We start from the raw sequence: 26928 nt of genomic DNA on the forward strand, positions 1-26928 counted from the left end.
GGATCCTATGTAAGTCATGTCTTAGCAGTCTCTTCTGATGCTGCGTGGGTTTGGGGGTGAAGAGAGAAGGGTGTTGCCTCGTTACTACTAGATGAAAGTAAAAGTTCACGCTCTGTCTCTCTTTACACCATGGAGGTGTGAGGAGCATTTTGTTCCTGTTGAGCAGGGGCGGGAGCACTAGCTTCCCACTAAATTTCTGCTATACCACCCTGGCTGGGAGGGAGAGACATGCTTCATTATTGCTCCCCATGTAGCTTCCCTTAGCTTCCCACGGGGATGGGCAATGATAGGAGTCCTAACTCTCTATAGGACTCAGCTCATACCATCCCAGCAGAAGGGGCACTTCATTACTGTGAGGTGGAAGTGGAAGTCCAGGTTCTCCCCTGGCACTCTGGGGGTGGCCCCATGGGGGATGCAGCGGTCCCTTACCTGGCCTTGTCTGACACTCTTCCTTCTTCTCTGACACTTCTCTGCCACCTATTCCTGCACTCAGTCCACAATGTATAAAGCAAAAAAATAAATAAGTAACAAACAAAAACCTCAAGGGACTCATTTCTATGTTGTGACTCAGGTCCCTGGCCAGTCTGCAATTTTCTCTACACTATCCAGAGTCCCCTTATTCTTGTTTCTATACATAATGTCTAGTATGTTCAGCTAAGTATACTTAGCAAAAGAAATAAAAGAAAGTTGATCTATTTCATCTTTTTCCTGAAGTATTTAAGACAAATCCCAGGAATCATATCATTTCACCCATAAAGAATTTAGTCAGTATTGGAGAACATTATTTAAAAATATAGCCATGATATCATTTTCACACTTCCTAAAATTAAAAATAATTGAAAATATACTAGCTAATAATCAACTTACACCCAGACCTCTGCAGATTGCCTCGAAATCTCATTTTACACCTGTGTTCAAATAACTAACCCAGATACGGTGCAACTGTTGGATCAAAAGAGTTCCCCTCCCTTTTCTCTACTCATGTCACTTATTTGAAAAAAAAAAAAATTGGTCCTATGGTATTCCCTACATTCTAGATCTGGTTGAATACATTCTTGAGGTATCATTTAATGTGTTCTACTATATCCTCCATAGTTCTTAGAAACTGGTGAAAGTGAAAGTAAAAGTCACTTCAGTTCAGTTCAGTTCAGTCGCTCAATCGTGTCCGACTCTTTGTGACCCCATGAATCGCAGCACACCAGGACTCCCTGTCCATCACAAGCTCCTGGAGTTTACTCAAACTCATGTCTATCGAGTCAGTGATGCCATCCAGCCATCTCATCCTCTGTCATCCCCATCTCCTCCTGCCCCCAATCACTCCCAGCATCAGGGTCTTTTCCAATGAGTCAGCTCTTCACATCAGGTGGGCACAGTATTGGAGTTTCAGCTTCAACATTACTCCTTCCAATGAACACCCAGGACTGATCTCCTTTAGGATGGACTGGTTGGATCTCCTTGCAGTCCAAGGGACTCTCAAGAGTCTTCTCCAACACCACAGTTCAAAAGCATCAATTCTTCGGCGCTCACCTTTCTTTATAGTCCAACTCTCACATCCATACATGACCACTGGAAAAACCATAGCCTGACTAGATGGACCTTTGTTGGAAAAGTAATGTCTCTGCTTTTTATTTTATTTTTTTTGTTGTTTTTTAGTCCAATTTTATTTTATTTTTTTCCATTTATTTTTATTAGTTGGGGGCTAATTACTTTACAATATTGTAGTGGTTTTTGCCATACATTGACATGAATCAGCCACGGATTTACATGTGTTCCCCATCCTGATGACTCTGCTTTTTAATATGCTGTCTAGGTTGGTCATAACTTTCCTTCCAAGGAGTAGGCATCTTTTAATTTCATGGCTGCAATCACCTTCTGCAGTGATTTTGGAGCCCAAAAAAATAAAGTCTGACACTGTTTCCACTGTTTCCCCATCCATTTCCCATGAAGTGATGGGACCAGATGCCATGATCTTAGTTTTCTGAATGTTGAGTTTTAAGCCAACTTTTTCACTCTCCTCTTTCACTGTCATAAAGAGGCTTTTTAGTTCCTCTTCACTTTCTTCCATAACGGTGGTGTCATCTGGATATCTGAGGTTATTGATATTTCTCTTGACAATCTTGATTCCAGCTTGTGCTTTTTCCAGCCCAGCATTTCTCATGATGTACTCTGCATATAAGTCAAATAAGCAGGGTGACAATATACAGCCTTGATATACTCCTTTTCCTATTTGGAACCAGTCTGTTGTTCCATGTCCATTTCTAACTGTTGCTTCTTGACCTGCATATAAAAGTCGCTTAATTGTGTCCAACTCTGCCTAGATCCCATGGCCTATATACAGTTCATGGAATTCTCTAGACCAGAACACTGGAGTGGCTAGCCTTTTCTTTCTCCAGAGGCTCTTTCAAACACAGAGATCAAACTCAGGTCTCCCGCATTGCAGGCAGATTCTTCACCGGCTGAGGCACAATGGAAGCTTAGAAACTGGTAGTTAAATATAAAGTTATGATTACACTTAGGGTCAATTGTTTTTTACAAAGATATCCCATAGGCAGTTCTGTGTGCCTTCAGTTGTGCCACTTAAGCAGACACATAATATCTGATTATCATAATTTTCAGAAGTTGGCAATAATCAGTAGGTTCTGGGGGTAATAGCTTGAATTATTCATTAAAAAGTTCCCCACTGACTGTTCACCTAATGGAAGGGTTCTCAAATAAATTGCTATTTTGGACCAGAGAATACTTTGTTATGGGGGACTGTCCTATAAACTATAGGATATTTAGTGGGATCCCTGGTACTCTCAACACTCTTGCCCCGTACACACCATCTTATTGGTATATGAGACAATAAAAAATGTCTCCAGATATTGCTAAATGTATCCCAAAGAGAAAATGGCCCCCAGTTGAGAACCTTGACTTAACAGTTTTAGCAAACATTAATAACTGCTGCCTGGATTATTACTTCATGCAAAGTTGTGATTTTTTAAAAATTCCATCATGCCTGTGTTTACAACTATAATTTTTTTAAGAGAAACTCTTAGACTATCCAGCAAAGGCAGAATAAGTGCTTGATTATTTTATTGATCAATGTTTCTAGAATAAGCTGTTCTCTAACACTCTCCAAAGTGACCAATTAACTTTTGTTTGGAGTATCATTTGTAATTCTTGAACATTTATACATCTCATAATGTTTAAGTCCCTTGCAGTCATTTTCCTTTTTGATGTTCAGGTTTTCCCACCTTTGGTCAGTGGAATCTTTTTCAAGTTAGGTCCAGTTTCCTTTCAACATGACCCTAAATTGTTTGTAATTTCCTTGCTTTCCAATATGACAAAATAGATAGTCCAGATTAATTTTACATGGCTCTTGCCCCAGACCTGAAATCAGCCACCTACTCAAGAAACCCTCATACTTTTTAATGGGAAATGGTACATAGGGACCACGATCTGGGCACAATAGGTGTTTATTGTTATCGGGTTGTCACTACAGGTCTTTCAATGCATGGGACTAGGAAATGTGTATTTTAGAATGATAAAGGTTAAGTTCTGATTATATATGTTGGCATGTTAACTAAATTTAACCTAGTGTTTTTACTTTTATATTTAATCTCTTTCCTCTTTTGCTGAAATCATGCTTTCTAATAACTTTCTCCCTCTCTTTTCCCCCTTTCAATCTCTCTCTCACATTACCATTATGAAATAGAATTTCAAACTTCTTTGTGCTCATTTCATCCTTAGGTTATATCTTACTGAAGACGTACAGTTCAAACATTGTGTTTAAATGTAACTTTAAATAAGTATTCTCCCCATTTTTGTGGAGAATCACATTATGCCACTAATAAAATATATACATGGCTCCAAACTTAGAACTATAAAACAAGGCATATTGGAAAGATCTAGGTTCCCCCATTATTTAATCCTTCATATCCTCTTCCTTCTCTAAGATAACTAATTTTATTAGATTTGGTGTTTACTTCTAGTTTATAAAAAGTGCACACATACATACATGCACATGTGTACCCCAAAAAGGTAGCAAACAGTATGCAATACCCTGCACCTGACATTAAAATTTTTTATTGTAGTAAAATATACATATGAAACTTATTTTAGCCATATTTAAGTATACAATTCAGTGCATTCACAATGTTGTGCAATCATTATCACACTATTAATTTTCAGAACACTGTCATCATCTTATATGAAAACTCTATGAAGTCAAGTGGGCCTTAGGAAGCATCACTGCGAACAAAGCTAGTGGAGGTGATGGAATTCCAGTTGAGCTAGTTCAAATCCTAAAAGATGATGCTGTGAAAGTGCTGCACTCAATATGCCAACAAATTTGGAAAACTCAGCAGTGGCCACCTGACTGGAAAAGGTCAGTTTTCATTCCAACCCCAAAGAAAAGCAATGTCAAAGAATGCTCAAACTACCGCACAATTGCACTCATCTCACAGGATAGTAAAGTGATGCTTAAAATTCTCTAAGCCAGGCTTCAGTAATATGTCAACCGTAACATTCCAGATACTCAAGCTGGTTTTAGAAAAGGCAGAGGAACCAGAGATCAAATTGCCAACATCCGCTGGATCATCAAAAAAGCAAGAGAATTCCAGAAAAACATCTATTTCTGCTTTATTGTCTATGCCAAAGCCTTTGACTGTGTGGATCACAATAAACTGTGGAAAATTCTGAAAGAGATGAGAATACCAGACCACCTGACCTGCCTCTTGAGAAATCTGTATGCAGATCAGGAAGCAACAGTTAGAACTGGACGTGTAACAACAGACTGGTTCCAAATCGGAAAAGGAGTCCGTCAAGGCTGTATATTGTCACCCTGCTTATTTGACTTATATGCAGAGTACATCATGAGAAATGCTGGGTTGGAAGAAGCACAAGCTGGAATCAAGACTGTCAAGAGAAATATCAATAACCTCAGATATCCAGATGACACCACCGTTATGGAAGAAAGTGTAGAGGAACTAAAAAGCCTCTTATGACAGTGAAAGAGGAGAGTGAAAAAGTTGGCTTAAAGCTGAACATTCAGAAAACTAAGATCATGGCATCCGGTCCCATCACTTCATGGGAAATGGATGGGGAAACAGTGGAAACAGTGGCTGACTTTATTTTTTGGGGCTCCAAAATCACTGCAGATGGTGATTGCAGCCGTGAAATTAAAAGACGCTTACTCCTTGGAAGGAAAGTTATGACCAACCTAGATAGCATATTAAAAAGCAGAGACATTACTTTGCCAACAAAGGTCCATCTAGTCAGGCTATGGTTTTTCCAGTGGTCATGTATGGATGTGAGAGTTGGACTATAAAGAAAGCTAGTGCCAAAGAATTGATGCTTTTGAACTGTGGTGTTGGAGAAGACTCTTGAGAGTCCCTTGGGCTGGAAGGAGCTCCAACCAGTCCATCCTAAAGGAGATCAGTCCTGGGTGTTCATTGGAAGGAGTGATGTTGAAGCTGAAACTCCAATACTTTGGTCACCTGATGTGAAGAGTTGACTCACTGGAAAAGACCCTGATACTGGGAAAGATTGAAGGCAGGAGGAGAAGGGGACGACAGATGATGAGATGATTGAATGGCATCACCGACTCAATGGACGTGGGTTTGGGTGAACTCCAGGAGCTGGTGATGGACAGGGAGGCCTGGCATGCTGCAGTTCATGGGGTCGCAAAGAGTCGGACACGACTGAGCGACTGAACTGAACTGCATACCTATTAAATAATGATTCCTTATTCCCTTCTCCCACCTCAGTCCTTGGTAACCTTTATTATCCTTTCTGTGTCAACTGATATCCTTATCAATCTGCACTTTTGTTTGTTTTTTTGTTGGATTGTATATCTAGGGCTCACTCATAGGTGTTCAGAGTGACCCTCATTCATTTTTTAAAGCTGTATAGTATTCTACTAAATAAACTATATTCAACCAGGTCCTTATGGATGGAAACTTTGTATTTCTAATCTTTTGCCATTATAAATAGTGTTTCAATGAGCAGACTACAGCATTCGCCATTTAATTTTTTCATGTTTATCTTTTAAATAATTTCTAAATGTGGAATTGGCAAGTCTAAGGATAAATGCATATGCAATTTTAGAACATTTGGATTTGATATGATAGACACAAATAAACCACAGAACTATTTAAGTATTAATTAGAAACCCATTTAATGGGGTTAAATGTTTAGAAAGTATGATTAAAACTGCTATAACCCAAGAGATCCTTTATTTAGTTCTTTTAATTAAAATGAATTTGTTTGAAGGACAGCGCATGATGAATCCTCTATTGCTGTCTTTAAGTTCTTTGGATTTGAATAGATTGGTGTTGCCTCTACTTTTTCTTATGCCTTATGAGAACACTGTTAAGAAGCGATACTACGTTAAAACTCTTTGCCTGACTACAGTGGGGGAAAAAAGGAGGGGGTTATACCAATTCTCAGAGAATTCTGGCCGCCAAATAGTACATCTGGGCAATTTGGGCCAGGAAAAAAATTGTTTAGGTACAAAAATCTTTAGTTTCTCTAGGCCTGAATAATCCAGACTCTGCTCTCTCGTACTGTTTCCTAAACCATACTTGGATGGCCAGTCCCAGTTTTCAGGGATGTTTGATTTTTAATTATGAAATGATGACAGACGACTGGGGCGTCACATAAATACCATAAAAGCAGAGCCACAAAGGAAGACCCCCAAATCGGGTGAGCTTAGAGGCACGTCTACAGGTCCAGAGGGCAAGTGGCCAGCCAGTCTGGATGCATCAATTGTTAGAGTTTAATCATTAATCAAGAGTCCAAACCGGGAACCGGGGATATGCCCCAAGACTCATTTACCCACCATGCCTGTTCCCCCTAAACACATTTCAGGGGCTCTAACTTGTCTCTGGCTGCAAACTCACGCAGAGTCCTGGCAGGGCTCAACCCGAAGCACACCCCCGGCACGGACTCCCCAGGACCGCGGCGCCTGCAAGCTGCCGAGGTCCCCCGCGGCAGCTCGAGCTCCCTCTTGGAGGCGGAGGGCGCCTTTCAATCCGGAAACGCCCAGCCCCTCTGCGGGTTCCGCAGACTGACGCCGCTCCCGGTGGGGAGGTGGGGGTAGGAGGGCGATGGGGAGAGCTCGGCCTCCTGCTCGGATTGAGGTTGCAGCCAACTCCCGCGCGAGTCTATTCCTGCTTGACTGAGACTCCTTCCACCTCGGGCCTGGGTCCGGGTCCCTAAAGCAGGACCGGTTCTCATCCTCAACCTTGTGGCCTCTGCCCGGCGGGGAAGTTCAGCTGCGGGTCTAGCCAAGCCCGGCGCATTTAGAGACCCCCGTCCCTGGTCCGTGGCCCGGCGAGGGCGGAGGAGGAGGGAAGGGGCTGCTGCCTTCTTTCCCAAATCCGGTCCCTAACCGCCCCCTCCCCCGTCGTCTGCTCGCTTTGTACAGGCAGTCAAAACAGAGCTAGCGGCCAATTGAGGGGGACGGGAAGCAAAGCCGACTAGCGCCTCGCCCCCTCCTCCCGGGCCCCCCGGCCCTCCCTCCCCTTTCCCACTTCTCGGCTCGCCCTAACCTCGCCCCCATCCCCCGCTCATTTCCTCTCGCACCCAAGCTCGCCAATCGCTCTTTCCAAGCCCCCTTTCCAAACCCTGACCTGCCTCTCCGGCTCGCCCCCGACTCCCTCTCCCCGATCCCAGTCCTCTCCCCTCCCTTCCCCCTTCCTTCCTCTTCCCCTCCCCCAGCCCCTGGCTCCCCTTGTTCCTCCCCACCCGGTCGCCCCCTTACTCTGTCTCCGCCCACTCTGCGCCAGCCCCTCGGTCAGGGCTGCGCCCCACGTGTGGACGGCGGCGCTCCAGCCCCCACTGACAGCCGCCGCCCGCCGGCCCGCCCAGCGCCCCGCCGGGCCTCAAAACCCCCGCGCCGCGCCCCGGCCCGCCGCATCTTCCCCGGCGTCCAGTCTCCCGCCCTCCCTCTCACCGGCGGCTCGCCCCGGCCCCGCGCACCTCCGCCCGGCTCTTTAGCCGCCGCCGGCGCGTCGCTGTCCCGGGGGACTGCGGGAGAGCCCCGAAAGGACCCCCCACTTGTTTGGGGGGGGGGGCGACTTTTGTTTGCTTTCCGCTTCTTTCTGGTGACTTTTGCAGCTTTCCAAGGTCTGTGCCCGGAGCGCACGGGAATCCGCCGAGTCGCTCCGTTCAGGCCTTTTTTTTTTTTCCTTTTGAGGTCCGCTTTCTTTGTAACTTTACGCCGCGGCTGCTCGGGTTTCTATTGTAATTTCCCGCCCCCACCCGCTGGCGGTCCTGGAGTCGCTCGGGGCAGCGGCCCGGGGGATGCAACGTGGACCGCGCGGGGCTGCCGGCCGCTCTGCCGCCGCGCCTCGCCGCCCGCTGCGCTAGAACCCGCGCCCCGCTGGCAGCCAGGGGGCCGGCGCTGGGTCCCGGGCTCCCGCTAGAGCAGGGAGCCCGAACGCACGCCAGTCTCTGGGGCCGACGAAGGGCTTGTTAGACCTGACTTTTTTCGGGCCGCGCAGATTTTGTCTTTGAGCGCTCCCTCTCAGCGGACCAAGGTCCGCGCGCCCGTAGCGCGCGCGATGGGGAGACGGCGGCGGCTGTGTCCCCAGCCCTACTTCGTGTGGCTGGGCTGCGTGGCGCTTTGGGCGCAGTGCACGGCCGGCCAGCCCCAGCCCCCGCCGCCCAAGGCGCCCCGGCCCCAGCCGCCACCGCAACAGGTCCGGCCCGCAGCGGCGGGCTCTGAAGGCGGGTTCGCGGTGCCCGAGTACCGGGAGGAGGGCGTCGCGGCGGCTAGCCGCGTCCGCAGGCGAGGACAGCAGGACGTGCTCCGAGGGTAGGTGGACAGGCGACGCGGGGGCGGGAGGGGGGGACCTCGGCTTGGCAGCTTTCCATCCCAGAACCTAGTTTCCATCCCTCCCAGAACCTAGTTCTGTGGCTAGAGCCGGGGCCCCCTTCCACCAGTAGACCCCGAAGAGTCCACGAAGCGCCTCCTCCTCTTCCTCCTGCCGGCAAAAAAAAGAAAAAAGAAAAACCCTCCCTCGGGGGTTTGTCGGCGGGTGAGTTGGAGGCCTCTGGGTGAGGATCGCTGAGCGCCTGCGGAGCCAGCTCTGCGGGAACAAGCCGAATGTCTGGCGGAAGGCGCGCCTCGGTGCGCCCCGCGCCGCGCGGGGGCCGGTGGAGCCTGCCTGCTCCCCACCGTCGGGGGCGCAGCTCCGAGCCTTTTGTTTGAGGCCGTGTGCGGGGCTTTCAGCTCCGTCTAATCATCAGGCCCAGCGCTCCACCTTCTGACACGCCATCCTCGACACGTCGGGGCCAAAGTAGCAGTCGATCAAGGAGGGATGGATTTGGGGACGGGGGCAAGGATTTTTTGAAACGGAGTGTTCCCTTTGTTCTCTACATCCGGAGGCTAGAATGGTAGCAAATTATATGTTTCCCTGTTTCTTTTCGCTCTTTTTAAAGAGCAGCAACAGAGGGGAGATGAAAGGCAGTGTTTAGACGTTTCTGATCCTTCCCCATTTCAGTGTCTAGCCCATTCACTTCCACGTCTGAGCCCCAAGCCACAGCAGTTTGACGTGTAGTTTTGGTCCTCCGTAAAGCTTAGGAAAACCTCTAATGTATTACCACACCCCTGTCTCAGTGTGTGTGATTTCACTTGTGTCTCGCAGGCCCAACGTATGCGGATCCAGGTTCCACTCGTACTGCTGCCCCGGATGGAAGACGCTCCCAGGAGGAAACCAGTGCATTGTCCGTGAGTGCTAGGCTGGGATCGCAGCTTGGGGCGGCCCGCTCGGCCCCATCCCAGGGCGGACCTTTTGCATTCAGTGGTTTGGACACAGAGTTGCGTTTATAATCCGGTGGCCACTAGTAATGATTAGGGGTGACCCCATTTGAATGGTGGGGAAGAAGCAGCCGATTTGCATCAGTTTTTACTTCACTTCTAGACTGTTGAAGGGCAATAATGATAAAGGTTTCAGAGATAACTTGAAAGTTTTATCTTTCTATGTCTATTAATACAAACTCAAGGGAGAGCGCAGCAATTCCCCAGATAACCCCAAACCACTTTTTCCTGAAAGTTCTCAGATAAGACCACAACGTGATTATGTAAATGATCTGCCTTTTGACTCCGCAGGAGGTGTAGACCTTCTGAAGATCAGGCTTTCTTAGGTCTTATCTCTGGTTTCATCTTAGCAGCCACATAACATAGATAAGAAAGGAGCCCTCTCAGAGATTGGGCGTTGACCCAGGTTAATAGAAGTTTTAAAAGAGAGAACTCTTCCACATGGCTTGACTTTTAAGACATTTACATTTAGGATTTCCAGACCCCAGATCTCATAAAGTACAGATTTCCAAAGTGTGAGCCTTAGAACTTCAGAAGTTTTGCGTGTCTGACCTTTGCTGTTTTGATTATTCCGTTTCCAAAGTGTGTAACCAGTTCTCCACGTTTTAATTGGAGAAGTCATTAGTTACCAGCTTCACTGTGGTGGACTATGGGATGTCTTATTTCACATGCCTGTGAAATTGTGAGTTAAAGTGTGACTGGCCTTTTCTTGTGTATTTATATAGCATAGCCACATTTGTCTTGTTGGGAGGAGAGCCAGGTATGGTAGACAGCACGTTTATTTAGAGCCAATTTTGACTTTAGATTGACCTCGATGTTTTCCAGGGAGAAGATAATGATGCCATATGAACAGAGAAAAAGGGCAAGCCACACTACCCAAGGGATAATAAGGATGTAGTGGCATCTCTGGCTCTATAGTTATTGGTTTTGTGGGTTCAGATAGACCCTTAATGTTATTTTTGTGCAGTTTTTTAAAAGGCATGACATCTTAAGTGTTGTGAATGTTAGCTTCTTATTTTTCCTACCCTAAAAGTCTCACAATACCTGGTAATGAGGCAAAAATAGGAAGCAACAACTGTGTTCTTTAGGATGATTCATAAACATATTAAATAAACCCTCTGATTATAAGCTTTTCCTTTTATTAAAAGGAATGGGAGGGTATTGGATTCCTTTCCCTCCAGCACAGAAGTCATATATGGGAGGCATTTGTGGAGGGTGCATTTACTTTTTCAGATCAGTAGGGCGTTACCGTGCCTGCTTTAAACTTACGTGGCTCCTAGAATCCTGAAACAGCTAACGTCACTCACCACACACCTGCCATACTAGCCGGGAGTGACTTAGGCACTGCGGAAAGTCTGACTCACTGAATGTAATGAATGTGGCTGCCATTATTGAGTTGGAGAGCAGCCGAGGAGAAAGGATTGGTTTATGGTACGTGTTGAAAATCTGTAAAGTCAGATTTTATTGGATCAGTGTGGAATGGGAATTCCAGAGAACAGAGCCTTCTAGAATATTTGCAGTAGGAAAAAAAATGTGTATATATATATATGTGTGTGTGTGTGTGTGTGTGTGTGTGTGTGTATGTGTGTGTGTATATATATATATATAATCCTCCGAGTGTCAGCCTTAAATACTTTTGGTCTTTGAGTAACATTGTGCCCTCTAACTGTTTAGAAGATCAGCTTTGGAAATCTCAAAGTAACGGTGAATATTGTAGCCTTCATTTCTACAACTTATGGTATTTGGATGCTTATGAAATACATTGGAATGTACAAGTACCATAACTCTATAAAAACATAACTTTGAAATGATCTCTATATCTCCAAGAAATATTTATAATACTTGTGTCAAGAGATATCTACAAAAATATCTATTAGCACATTTAAATGGTAATTCAAATACCCAAGACTAAAACAGTGTGCAAAAGAGAGGGAGAATGTAATGCACTTATATTCTCTTGGGTGTGTCTCATCTAAATTTTAGCATAATATTTTGCATTGAATTCAGTAGCTCAATTATTTTTATATTGAAAACTAAAGTATATAGAGATAATAACTGAATTGAAAACATCATAAAGTCAAAATTAGGAATTTTCATTCCATGAAATTCTGCCATTTGCAGCAATGTGAATGGGCCTACAGAATATTATGCTTTGTGAAATGTCAGACATAAAAAGACAAATACTATATGATATCACTTATATGTGGAATAGAAAAAATAATACAAATAAATGTATGTGCAAAATAAAAACCAAACTCACAGATACAGAAAACATGTTTGGCTTTCCTGGTAACTCAGCGGTAAAAAAATCTTCCTGCATTGCAGGCGCTGCAGGTTTGATCCCTGGATAGGGAAGGTCGCCTGAAGTAGGAAATGGCAACCCACTCCAGTATTCTTGCCTGGAGAATCCCATGGACAGAAGACCCTGGCGGGCTACAGTCCACGGGGTCGCAAAGAGTTGGGCCCTGAGCATGCAAGCACACACAGCACAGTGGTTACAAAGGGGAGAAGAGGGGAAGGGGCAAATTAAGTGCATGGGATTAGCACATACAAACTGTTATGTGGGAAGTAAGAAACAAGGGTATGTTATACAGCAAAGGGAATTTTAGTCATTATCTTGTAATAACATAATGGATAATGGAGTGTAATCTGCAAAAATACTGAACCACTGCACTATACACCTGAAACTAGCATAATATCGGTAATCAATTAGACTTCAGTAAAAAAAAAGAATTTTCATCCCATGACTTTCTTACGATAACAAATTATTTATTCTATTTATTGACTTTCCACCATATAGCAGAAGAAAAGCTCTGAGGGGACTTAGAAAAAGAGAATAAGTAAAACACAAATAGAAAAGGAGGACCAAAGATTAATTTCCTCATATATTTGTACATCAACATTTTTTCTTTATAGAAAAGTATTATAATGATCAACTCCTAGAATTTTAATCTGGTTGGCCTTGACCAGGCTTCATGAGAAGATATTAAAATAAAAATATATTTCTCAAACTACTGGAAACCTAATGCATTTTGAGTTGAGTCTGTGTTTTGTTGTTATTGTCCTTAATTATGGCCTGCGAAAATCACTGAAGTATTTCCAAACTTCCAAATATTTGTTTCCAAAATGATGAAATTGACTTAGTTTCCATTTGTTTCTTTCTTTAAATTCTTGTTAGGACATGAAGCAATGGAAAAGTTTGCTTATTAATTTTTCATTGTTGTTGTTGTGAAATTGTGCTATGAAGAGCATGTTGATCAGTGGAAAAACAATGGGAAGGGGTTGGCCCAGAACCATACCGTTTGAGACCTGAAGAGACATCAGAACATTCCAATATAATCCCTTTGTTTTATTTTACCAATGAGAGCACTGAACCCAGAGAAGCTGTGGGTTTTCTCCAAGCTTGCAGTGGGTCAATGGCAGAGCGGGAGCTCAACCTCAGACCTCTTGCTTAGTACCATTCATTTACTCTCCACTGTTGACTTGAGTCTTCTCCCAGCATCACTGAAATCCCAACACCCGGGTCCTCTCTACATCCCTCTCTGGTATTTCTGGGCCTCATTTTTCCCCCCCAATTGTGGTAGGGACAAATACTTAGATGAGATATACTATAGTTTTATATGAGTGTGAAGAGAAAGAGCCTAAGCATTCTGCTTTTCATGGGTTCACAGATGTAGTGGGTAGACCTGCGGCCACGATAGGGATCTGTCTGAAGATGACCAGTCTCCAGTCCATCAGATCTTCTTTGGGTTTAGGACCTGGGAAGGGACACTTGGTATATAACCTAAGCCTAAACTAAATGTCTTTGGAGCAAACTGTGAGAGATAGTGAAGGATAGGGAAGACTGGTGTGCTGTAGTCCATGGCATCACAAAGAGTCAGACACAACTTAGCGACTGAACGACAAAACTAAATGTCTCCTTGCTGCTAATGAGGGGGCTTTGAGATAAAACAGTATTTTAATAAACTTTTGTCATTGGAAAGTTATTGGTTATCAGTAAGTCCAGTACATTTTAAGAATAGTCAACTACATGGCAGGAGCCTTGTTTGTGCCTAAAATCGTTTTTTACTTTTACGCTGGGATCTATGACATCCTCATTGTACTAATGGAGATGCAGGCTGTATTATGTGGATGTCAAAGGCAATTTGGAGAAGCAAAACAATTATTGAGTTCGTTTACTTCTATAAAACTCACCCTTTACAATATGTACTGAGGGGGTCTCATATCTCTTTGAAAATTGTGAGACTCCTCGCTAGCAGAAGATAGGTACACACATTTACATACATATGTACAGCTAGTTTCAGGACATTCCCATACTCTCCTCTTCCTGTCTTCATCCATCCATTCATGGAACACTAATGGAGCATTAAAACACTTGCCTAATGCTTTGCAGAGAGAGAATTCAGTTGTGGGTATAGAGATAAATCAGCTCCTAAATGAAACTGACTCTGTACGGGAGAGACTTCCCATTTGAAGGCTACTGATTTTGAAGATCTGTGGTATGTGCTGTGTCAGTGAGCCTAACATTCTTTGCTCTGATGACCCTCATACCTTCGAGGTCACAGCTGCAGGAGGCTTTGACTCTCCCTTCATCAAAATGTCGCAGCAGCTTTTCTGAGCAGCAGGAATAGGCTAGGTTGTGGAGGTAATATGGGAGAAGAACGGCTGGAGGAAGGAGAAAGAGAATTATTAAGGGGAACAAAGATTGATGATGGGGCAGGTCAGATACCAGCCGGGAAGGAATGTGTATGGAACCCCTGGGGCTTGGCCAAGTCGTTAGAGCGTGGAGTCTCCAGCTCAGCCAATTTCACTTTCGCTGTCTCCTGTGAAGGTCCTTTACAGACTGGGCTGTGTTTTCTGAGGGTACACAAGACGTCTGGGTTTCCTCAACTCTCCTTGCTTCCTAGGATCAAGTCTGTCTTCTCATGGTGAATTCTGAATATAAGCCCTCTGCCTTGAATGAAAAAGATGACCCTTACTGATAAAGAGTTGAACAGTTAAGATTATGGAAATTAAAGTAGCTTCATTTGTGTGCATTTTTATCATAAGGATACTTAAGAGACTCGTTCACTTGTCTGCAGTGGGTACTTTTGTTGCATATCTGCAATTAGGCATTATATATAGCACATACTTTTATATCTTAGTTTTTCAGCTTTATTGTTTTTAACTATAGCTTCCTTGGTTTGTAGTCAGTGGCTTATTACCTTATTGTTCACACGTTTCCCTGTTGTGCTTTCCACAGCAATTTGTAGAAATAGTTGCGGAGATGGATTTTGTTCACGTCCTAACATGTGTACTTGTTCCAGCGGCCAAATATCACCAACCTGTGGATCAAAATCAAGTACGTTTTTCATTTGTGACCTTATTTACTGTGTTATCTGTAAGTTATCTTTTGAATAAATGGTAAATGTCCTTTTCAGTGAGGCTGTGGACCCATGATTATTTTCTGCACTAACTAGGTCAGTACTAATCTTTGGAGTAAAAATCTTTGGTGGCTTAGCTGTTGCCAACAACAACTAGGGGCTAATGGGGTGGTGATGAAGAAAACCGATTTCGTACTGGTCCAGAAGATATGCGTCTACTGAGTGAAAGAGCCTGGATTTAGTGAGAAGTAATTCTTTGTAATAGCTGGAATTTACTGTGTTTTTACCGGTACTTATTACAGGTACTAACTGTTTGACTATATCATTGTATTTAATTAAGCCTCACATGACTACAATGAGATACTATTATTACCCTATTGTCAGAGAAGGAGATTGAGGCCCACATAAGTTTTAACTCACCCAAAGTAAGATAGATTGGAATCCAGGGCTTCTGATGCCCAAGTCCGTAGACTCAAATCCTCAGCTTTATTTATTGCCTTTGCTTAACTCCTATGTCTCATATACTGTTTTGTGGGTTAACTAAAGGGGAAGGAGAAGAGCACGGAGATGATAACAAATACTTATTGTGTACTGATCAGATGTTTTACATATATTAACTTATTTTGCTTTACACATACTAACTCCCAACAGCTCTCTAAGATCACTGTAACCGTGGACTAAAATTGTGCTTTACATGACCTAAGGAAGAATTGTTGGGTCTTTAAGGTCCAAGATCAATCTTTTAGCACAGTATTTAAGGTAATGTTTTATAGCCAAGTAGAAGCAGTTATTATTTATGTAATTGCTCAATAATTAATACTTATCTACCTCAAACTAATATGAAGTTGTTATACTTTTAACATTTCTTTCTATAAATTTTTCCTAAGTAAAAGTAATAGATAATCTGTCTGATTGAGGAATATAAGATTCAAGATTCATACGACAAATGTCATTGTCTCATGATGAAACTTTGATTAGCGCTCTAGTTTCATTTTCTTTTAAAATATCATGTAATTGTTTAAACCTTCCAAAACCCATTATGTAGAATTTCTCAAGACTTTCTTGACTACCCTGAATACCGTTTTCCTCCACTACTGTCCGATCCTTCCCTCTGACTGCCTAGAAGATACCATTCCCCATATCTTCATTATTCTCTTCTCTTAGTTTTCTCAAATATACCCTCAGCAAAACACCCAATCCTGGAGAAACATTTTATAATTCAGTTTTTTTATTCCTCTATTGGGACAGCTGAAGAATCATTGGCTGACCTTCAGTTTGTGGTATATAATTTAATAGGAGAATCCCTGAGTCATTTGGCCTTGAGTTATGTTGGCTGCTTTTCCATCAGGAACTTTTTCCTCCTCTCTAGTCCTCATGGTGCTCCAACTTCACAAAGCATTTAGCACCGTTAAGCACTATTTCTTGAAAAGCTCTCTTTTCCCTTCGCTTATATGAAAGTAATGGCTCCCAACACTCCTTTTCTTGATCATTTTTTCTTAGTATCCTTTCTATATCCCCTTTATTAGCCTTACATTCACAGTTAAGTATTCCCAAAGTTCTGTCCTCCCTAGGTGAACTCATTTGCATATATGTCTTCAACTACTGCTAATATGGGCCTTCCCAGGTGATGCAGTGGTAATCCACCTGCCGATGCAGGACATGCAAGAGACTTGGGTTCGATCCTTGGGTGAGGAAGATACCTGGAGAAGGAAATGGCAACCTACTCCAGTATTCTTGCCTGGAGAATCCTCATGGACAGAGGAGCCTGGCACATCCTCTGCCTGTGAGGTCACAAAGAGTCGTACATGACTGAGTGACTGGGCAATCACTAACCAATATGTTGCTAACTTATAACGATTATCTCTAGAACAGATCCATCCACTGGGCTTCATATTCATGTGTCCCATTTCCTGCTGGACATCTCCACTTGAATGAGTAGTAGGCATCCAAAACTGTGGCATGAGACTCTTGATCCGTGGCTGACAACAGTCTGTTTCTTCCACAGTTGCCATGGTCCCAGCAAATAGCACTGAACTCAATGCCTTGCTATCATGATGGGCTTGGTATCCGCTGTCACGGAGCTTACATTTCTGTAGAGAGACAGACAAAACACAAGTAAACAAACACCACAGTGTCATTATAGATTGTGATTAGTTCTTGGAAGGAAACCTGGCTGTGAAGAAGAGGCTGGAACCAAGGAAGAACATAGACACGAGAGCTAGACAAAATCGTGCTGATGCGTGCAATATGACATTGAAGCTGAGTTCAGAAGGACTAGGATGAACCAGGGAGGGATCCTTACAGGGAGAGGAAGTAGCAAATCAAAACATCTTCCACTTGAGAAACTAAAAGATTCATGTGATGACAAAGAGGCAGGTTGGGAAGAGAAGATCTTAGAGAAGCAGGCAAATCCAGATAGATGATACATGGCTGCCTCAGTCATGGAGGGATTTGGGTTATATCCCAAATGCAACATTAAAAGAGTTTAAATAAGACAGGCAAGCAGTGCTATTTGTATTATCACAAGAAGACTGTAGTTGCTCTGCAGAGAAGGAATTTGAAAAGGGCAAGAGTAGAAGCTAGGGAACTCATCAGGAGGTGACTGCAACAATCCAGGTAAGAGATGAGGGTAGCTGAACCACGCAATATCAGTGGTGACAGAAAGGAGAAGGATTTGACATGTATTTTCCAGTGGAACCTACAGACCTTGTTAAAAGACTTGATTTGAGAGAAAGAGAAGCAGTTGCTTAAGCATTGGATGAATGGCAGTGCCTGGCACTCAGCCACGGCATTCTGAATGGATACTTGAGTGCCTCCTGCAACCTAGAACTTACACTTCTAGTCACCTTAGATTTCCTTCCTTTAACATTAAAAGTGTAATAGATTTTAAATACATACTAAGTAACATGTTGTCACAGATACGCTCATCTGTGTACTTACAAATAAATAGATGTATGCTTGGGTCATAACATTTACTTCATTAATTGGGCATTTATTATAGTTTTATAACTCTCACAGATGTTATAGTTTTGGTGATTGATAATTTTATGTTTTTTGTTCTTTGCAGTTCAGCAGTGCAGCGTTAGGTGCATGAATGGTGGGACCTGTGCAGATGACCATTGCCAGTGCCAGAAGGGATATATTGGAACTTACTGTGGACAACGTAAGCAACATGAGAATAAACTCGATTTATTTGAATAATTTGATTGAATGGATATTTCATACCAAGTCATAATTAAGGTCTTGTAAAGCCTGTGATCCTTCAAAAAATAATTTTACGTAGAAAAGACATACCTTACAGCTGGATAGTTAATTTTTTCCAGCTCTTAAAAATTTTTGTTTTAGAGTATTGATGTTGTTGAATATCACTAGGGCTTTATCAAATTTGACATATATTACAATTAAATATTTACTTGATTTTCATTTAGTTCCATAAAACATGGATGCCTTTCTGAAAAAATGGTAATGTTTGCTGTGATCTTTCTCTCTCTTTAGGATATCCCAAATTTAACCCTGAAGAGCCAAGCTTATAAATTACCTTTTGCTCAGATATATTTTATTACTCAAATCTATTGTAATACCACAGTAAAGGGCTATGAAATGATTTTTCAGTAAATAGGGGAGTTCAGAGACAGAGGTGTCAGGCCTTATAAACCAAGGGAAAAAATTTGGACAGTACTCTAAATGTTATGTGAAGCTATTGGTACAGTTTAAGCAGTAGAGTGAGACGACCTGATTAACATTTAAAAAGAACCACTTTGGCTGCTGTGTTGAAACTGGATTGTAGAGAGAGCAAGAAAAAAAACAGAAGGGCCAGTTAGGAGGCTAGACCAGTGATTCTGGTAGATGATGCTGCAGTAACTCAGGATGTGATTTTTGCTTAGATTGAGCTGTCATTGGCGGTGGAATATATGGAAGGAGGTGTGTACTGGTGGAATGGGTATGATGCATGAGACTAAAAGGAAAAGCCGAGATCCATAGTGACGACTAGAAGACTTGAGTTGAGCTCTGGGTTGAATAGTGATGCCATTTTCTGATATGCAAAAGACTGAGTGGGGATTAGGTGGGATGGGGGCCGGGTGGGGCTCAGAGCATGGGGTGTCAAGAGTTTTTGTTTCGGATTTGATGAAGAAGTCTGTTAGACTTCTAAGTGAAAAGATCTATGAGCTCAGCCCTTAGGAGAGAGGTCAGGGATAGACATACGTGTTTGGGAGCATATAGATTGAATTTTGATATGGCTAACATTTTCATCATGGGCCTGGACAAAGATCACTAGGAAGTTGGTGCAGGTAGAGAAGAGAAGTGGGCTGAAGCCAGAACCCTGATTGTTGCCTAGCATTTTGAGGTGGAGACAAGGAAGGAGGAGCCCGCAAAGAGTGAGAACGAGTAGATAGCGAAACAGGAGGAAAACTGAGAGAGCGTGATAACCTGGAAGACAAAAGAAAAAGGTAGCACCAGGAGTAGAGATTTATATTGTCTTGTGTAGAAACAACAACTTTTCTTTCTTTTTTTTTTTAACATTTTGACCCAGATGCTGAGAAAGATTGAGAGCAGGAGAAGGGGGCGACAGGAATAGATGGTTGGATGGCATTACTAACGCAGTGGATGTGAATTTGAGCAAACTCCAGGAGATAATGAAGGATAGGGAAGCCTGGTGTGCTACAGTTCAGGGGTCGCGAGGAGTTGAACATTACTGACAGACTGAACAACAAATCTGGTGCAGCATCTTTTTTTTTTTTTCTTCCATTTATTTTTATCTTTTTTTATATCCAATAATGTTTGTGTAGTAGTAAGTGATGCGAAGAGTTGACTCATTGGAAAAGACCCTGATGCTGGGAGGGGTTGGGGGCAGGAGGAGAAGGGGACGACAGAGGAGATGGTTGGATGGCATCACCGACTCGATGGACGTGAGTTTGAGTAAACTCCGGGAGTTGGTGATGGACAGGGAGGCCTGGCGTGCTGCGATTCATGGGTTCGCAAAGAGTCGGACACGACTGAGCGACTGAACTGAACTGAACTGAAGTAATGATAATTTCAGATTTGACTTAGGTCAGACTGTTTGTACCTATGTTGAGTGGTCCAAGAGTCTGTCTGATAAAAACAGACACTTGTATTTCTGAGTAGAGTAGGTGCTCAGTAAATATTTACTGAATAAAAATATTCAGACTTCAGCAGTCATGATCAGGGTTCTGTTTCACAGTCTGACCATCTTGAAGTAGGGCTTGCTTCTCGCTTTCCCCCAGATCATGGTAGGCAGTTCATACTCCTTTCCATAGTCTTTTTCTCCCCTGCGTTTTGCTTTGTCCCACACTAGGTGTAAGTACTTTTTCCTCTTCCTGTGTGGTCAGCATTCTTTCCATGGTGGAAATTTAGGCTTATACAAGTTTCTTTTCAACTCCAGTTGAGAGGTACATTTGTTTCTGTCTTGTTTTGTTACCAAAAAATTACTTTTTAAAGTAACTTCCATCATAATTCATTCAAAAGAAGGGAATTGCTTCTTTTATCCCCTTTGGTCCACTTTTATCTGTACTGTCTGCTTCCCTTCTTGGCTGCTGCTCTTCAGTGTAAACTTTGGTTGCTACACAGCAAGTCATGTTTTCCACACAGACCCTTTTCAGTATAAAAAGGAAGGGGAATTGAGATTGTAGAACACCTTAATGCGTAGCCACTGTGCATTTTGTTTTTTATACCATTTTATCTTCAAACTATTAGCTCTACTTTACAGGCAGGGAAGCTGAGAATTGAAAGATGATGTGATTGAGATGTGCTGAACACAGCAGAACTCCTTTATCTGTTCACTGTGTTGTTCCACCTCCCCAAAAAGTGGGAAGAAGGCTGCAAGATTTTGACATATTGCAGGAGATTTTGAGAATCTTCAGTATATCAAATACTATAGCAAATGAAGGGATACGAAGACACCCTCCCTGCGGTCCCTCTCCTGGAAGCATGCTCTCTCATGAGAGAGCAGGAATAGAAGCAATGGCTGTATTGGCCTGCCTCATTCTTGTTCAGAGAAGCTCTTGATACTTTTCTTCAATTACTGAAGATGCCAAGGACCTTTTGTTTAAATGGGTTATACCTGCTGATATTTGCTGTATTAAAAATTAAAATTGAGAAATTAAAAAAAAATTATTTCCTTTCAAGTAATAGAAAGCCATGTTACCTGTTAACATAATTTTTATGAATAATAACTATGTTTTCCATACCAATATAAAAAATTTGTGAGAAGAGAGGCATTGTTAATCTGACCTGAGTAGGTGAGCCTAGTATTCATCTCTACTGAACGAGCTCTCTCAGGACATGCTCCAGGCTTATCCAGCCCTCTTCTTCCCCCTGGAGAAGCATTTGGAAGCTCTGTCTTAGAAAACCCTGAGAGACGTCCTCCTTCCGCCTCCCCAGGGATAGATCCTGAGGGACAGTCATGGATGCGTTTTCCCATTCATGGTTTAAGGGCTAGCATATGTTAAATGAGGGACCATGTCTGGGACAGTGACTTTCATTTACATCTCTTACACCTTCATAGTATTTAAAGAAAATTCCTTTCCTTTTGATTAATTACATTAGTTGAGTGTTATTCATTTGCAGTATATCTTTAGAAATCAAAATATTCGAATACTTACACAGCTGTTTCTGTGAAATCACACCCTGTGGAGAGTTTTCTCCCTCTCTCTGTTGTCTAGAGTCTGCAATCTTCTTTCATATTTTAATCACCTTTAACCTATGAAAGTAGATTGTAGGGTTCATGGAACTGAAATAGAGGATTAAATCATTGTATTCTCACTGTATGATCAGAGTCAGCCAATTCTTGTGATTCTGATTTATAGAAAAAAAAAAAAAAACCTTACTGAATGATTGCATAACAATGTGATTTATGTGAATTGTGGAGGTTTTAGTCTCAATATTTATTTAAATGCATGATGTGACATGTTTTAGAGGTAAGATCCATTACTGGCTACATATCTATACTCCTACATTATTCTTGGACTTTCGCTGTGTAATGAGCTTCTTGCTGTGTTTGCGTGCAGCTGTCTGTGAAAATGGATGTCAGAATGGTGGACGTTGTATCGGACCTAACCGCTGTGCTTGTGTTTATGGATTCACTGGTCCACAGTGTGAAAGAGGTAAGAAGATAAAAGAGAACGCCCCTTTGGAGAAGTCTGTCTTATTGTAAATATGTGTAATATTTTTATTACCCAATGAAAATTCTTCTAATGAAACAATATTTTCATTCTTTGATTATGTCTGTAACTTGCATGGTCAGATTTTGTGATGTAGCTAATACCAGCTGAAGTATCTCAGTTTTTTCCACCAGAGCAACCTCAGTTTAGAAGGCCAGCTCTGGCACTATGGCTGTGGGGTGATTTTGAGTGAGTGACTGGATGGCAAATTCTAATAATTTGGAGTTAATTCAAATTAGGAGTCACTGTTGGGAGCATTGCCTCTGTTAAAAAAAGATGTAAAGATGTAATATGTTCTTGGTTGCAAGACCGGCAAAAACCTGAAATAAATGAACCTAACCAACAAGGAAACGTATTACATTGCATAACAAAATGTCCGGAGTCAGTGGGCTTCAGGTAGGACATGATCAAGACTCATTCAGTTGTTCTACTTCTCTTTGGCCCTGCCTTCCTTTGTGTGTTGGTTTTGCCCTACCCGCCAGTTCTGTATGGTTCTAAAATGACTGTCAGCTATAACTAATGCAACGTGCTTTCTTGTTGACATCTAGAGAGAGAAAACCTCTCCTCTAACTATGGGCCAGTAATAGCCTTCAGAATTATTTGCTATGCTGATTGGCTTAATCTTGAGTTTTTGAACCAATCCCTGATAAGAGGAATGGTATTAGTATGTTCCATGTAAACTTATCAGGACCTATGTTTGGAGCAGGAGATGATGAAAGCTTCCCAGAGTCACCTGGAAGGGGGAGTTTGGTCTCAACCCAGGGGAAGTTGTGGTGGGCAGGAGAAAAGGGGCAGAGAATGGGTGCTGGCTAGGTTTCCATCTTTGTCCACCTTATTTGTGTAAACTGTTGGTCAAGCCCATTTGAAACCGGTTTATCATAATTTAAGTAGCAGCAAAGTTTGTGACCTGTAGAGTACTGAAAATCCCCAGTGTTGATGCAATACGTGAACTATTAGTAATGTTCATGTATTGCACAAGGGCATATCAAAGAAGATCAATTTTATAAAATGTGATAAACAGCTATTTACCACTGAACCATAAAAGTAAAATAAGCTTAAACTAAAATCAGTATTACATAATCGTTCATAGTTACATACATGCTCAATTTACTTTTCCAGGACTTGTCATAGCATCTAAAGTTGTATAGTGATTTCTCTGTTGTGAAACTTTAAGTATATGAAGTTATGTCATTGAAATGTTAGAGATAAATAGTGGTGATGGTTTATGTATGTACAGAGGCTTTGAATTGCAAAGAAACCTTAGGTTTTTCAAATTATATCCATTACACTGACAAAACTTAATCCTGGCATTCAGGTTAAAGCTCAAGAAGAAGCTGAGAAATTAGAATTATATGGTAAAGTTTGAAAAGTAAGATGTATGCAGCCTTTTAACATACACTTGTATGTATATGTACATTAAGATATTTATATTATTTCTGGGGTAATTGAGATTTCTTGGGACCAAAGTACATTCCACAGATGACAGAGTTTATAGTTATACTTAGGAGAAATTTAAATGTCTTCACCAGATGCTTTTATTTGGGGAAGAAAAATTAATTATGAAATGTTAGCATAAAGTGATAAGTTGTTGAGAATGGAATAAAACAAATTTCTGAGATGATGTTTATTTAAACACCATAGAATGGAAAAATAGTAAAATTTAAAATTTCAAACATAGTTATAATTGGTGGAGATGATGTTCATTTTTCTGGAGATCATGTAAACTTTTCAGTACTTTCATCCTAAAGCAGATTTCAAATTCAATTCCTAATTGGCAGAGGAATTGGGTAGTTTTTTTGACAAAGAGGCTTCCAGGCATTACATCATTATTCTGTCTGCAACAGTTATTCATTCATTGGGTTTGTTAGTCCTTACTAAATTTATGGAAACTTAATAAAGACATTAAAATATATTTTACATGTACAGTAGCGTGTTTTCAGAAGCACTACAAAACTAAGTAACGAATTGGCCTGAAGTATTTCTTTTTTAATGTGGGTTCGCTTAAAAATCTTGTTAAGTATTCACCTTCAGATGAAAATTCTAAAACTCCATTTCTTCCAAAGAAGGAATTAGCAATTTCCAATCTTAGATTGCAACTGTGAACTTTAATGTCCTTAAAATATATTTTTAATTGAATTTCTAATGTGTGATAGCTAATCCCACTGAGAGTGGAGTTCATAATTTTTCTCAAGAAACACTGTCTGAATTTGCTACGAAAAGAAGAACTTATTTATGTTGAGGTTAGGGAATAGCCCTGTGTGCCCAGTTCACATTTAAGATTCATATTGTCTTTTTCAATTTGCGTGGGTGCGAAGTTGCTTCAGTCATGTCCGACTCTTTGTGACCCTATGGACTGCAGCCTGCCAGGCTCCTCTGTCCATGAGATTCTCCAGGCAAGAATACTGGAGTGGGTTGCCATGCCCTCCTTCAGGGGATCTTCCCGGCCCAGGGATCAAACCAGCGTCTCTAATGTCTCCTGCATTGGTAGGTGCTTCTTTACCACTAGCGCCACCTGGGAAGCCCTATTTTTCAATTACTAAATTTAAAAACATATGTTCTTTGTTCTCCTAAAAAAAAAGACTTTTGTAAAATTAGACATACTTTTCTTCTTAGTGTAGCACACATAATTTCCCTTTAAATTGGTCTCTTGGGATCCAGTAGTATGATAAACCTGGCCGTTTTTCCAGTTATCTGGGCTTCTGGCAGACTGGTTTCCTGCCTGGAGATAGAGACTGGGTGGTAGTTAATGACTGGCATGATTGTAGTGTTTAACCTGAATCTTGCTGCTGTGTAAGCTGAACCTCTTTGGAGTTTTCTCCTCACTCTTGCTGATACGTACAATGACCTTTTATACTTAGCCTTAAAGAAAGAGTTCCTGTGGTCTCATGCTGATTATAAAATGCAGATGGCTTAGCTGTGTCCAAGGCACATGAAGATACTTAATTCTTTTTGCTTCTCTCTTCAAACAGATGGCATTTGAAAAAGATAAATATTATACTTAATGTACACCTGAGAATACATAGAAATGAAATCATTATTGTATATCAAGACTCGGCGTTTTTTTTCTCTTAACACTTAAAGTGTATTTTATTATTTGTCGGTAGAAACTTGGAGGGGGCAGGCAGGCAAGAAACAAATATACCTGAAGGATTTCTAGACTAAAAACAGTGATTACTTGATAATAAATGTGGCCTGCTCAAGGTCCCTGTTTCAGACTCTTTACCTTGAATGATTGTTGAAATCATGTTTTGTAATTGAATTTTCCTTGAAGCTTATATAAGGACCATCTGTTAGAAATATATCAGAGACCCTTTTAAATTATGGGTCTCTGATATATTATAAATTACTGCTACAAATTGTTTTTTTAGCATGTAAACATGAACTCCTTTTGAAAAGTGTGTAAATTTGGTAACATTTCAAATATCCTTATGCTTAGTGACATTTCCTTTAAAATATATGTCTTTCAGTAAATGATGCCTTAAAGAGAAGGATTGGAAATTTACTTTTTAACCTTTAGACATTTTAAAGAAAAATTCCTTTTGTTAATCTTAATCTGCATTGGAAGAAAAAGTTAGATCAAGTTGCAATTGTTTACAAAATCTAAACTTTCATGTCCTTATGTAAAATGGGTGGATTTTACCTTCAGGGTAACTTTCATAAAATCATGCAGTTAATGCCTGAATTCAGTGTCTAAAAACATGTCCAGGAGGAGTCAACTCAGCTTCTTCTCTAATACTTCCAGTCAAGGGTGCTCACTCCCTCCCTTCATCATGAAACAGTATTTAATTGTCAGGGTCCTGGTTGTTCATTATTACGCTCCTGTTTAAGTGGACATTTGACAGACATACAGTGCATCTCTTACTGTCTTATTCAGGAGGAATGTGATGATGGTGACTTCCCTAAAGGCATCAATTAAAACTTACTGCCCAGTATTGTGTGTTGACACCTTGAGGTCTAATTATAACCTCTTGAATAATTCTGTACATTTTTGGTCATCCACCCATATTTCAGTTGGTAAAGTAATGTGACTATTATTAAACCCACTCAGACCTTATCCAGATTCTCTTAAGAACAGCAGTGGAAATGGACAAATTAGGGTTTTCCAGAATTCTGGGGATTCTGTAGACCAGACTCAAATTTTTTCAGAGATAATTTATCAATGCTTATTCCATGATCTTGGAATTTAAGTATAGTGAAAGAGGTGGAATTCTCTTTGGAATTAAATATGCAGTGGACTTGATGCTTTAAAGAAATGTGTAGGCGGTATTTTTAGAAAAAATTCCTCCCATGGTCTCATTCTTATCTAAAGGTGATGTGTGTTCATTGTAAGATAATTTAGAAAATAAGACAAGGAGAAATAAGAACTGCAGTTATTTATGATTTCTCTCAGAATTAGTTACTTTTAAGATTCGGGTTATACTTTGAGTCCTTTATTCTACTTCACATATATTGCTTACCAAGAGTGGGATCTTTCCATTCTTAGTGGAATCGACTGTAAGAATATTCCATGATCTATAACATGAACCATACTTATATCTTGCTTCTCCTTTCAGGTTATGAACTGCATTACACTAGATAT

General features: G+C 41.5%; 1 protein-coding gene across 1 annotated transcript in view; it reads left to right on the forward strand.

The window, feature by feature from the left end:
- Window positions 1–9582: 9582 nt before the first annotated feature.
- FBN2 (fibrillin 2) overlaps window positions 9583–26928 on the forward strand; it is a 214237-nt gene continuing 196891 nt past the window's right edge. Inside the window, exons 1-4 of the mRNA XM_061152176.1 lie at window positions 9583–9718; window positions 15051–15149; window positions 18239–18334; window positions 22197–22292. Of these exons, the coding sequence (XP_061008159.1) occupies window positions 9583–9718; window positions 15051–15149; window positions 18239–18334; window positions 22197–22292 (427 nt within the window). The remainder of the gene's footprint in view (window positions 9719–15050; window positions 15150–18238; window positions 18335–22196; window positions 22293–26928) is intronic.

This window comes from Dama dama, chromosome 9 (assembly GCF_033118175.1).
Source record: "Dama dama isolate Ldn47 chromosome 9, ASM3311817v1, whole genome shotgun sequence".
NCBI lineage: Eukaryota > Metazoa > Chordata > Mammalia > Artiodactyla > Cervidae > Dama > Dama dama.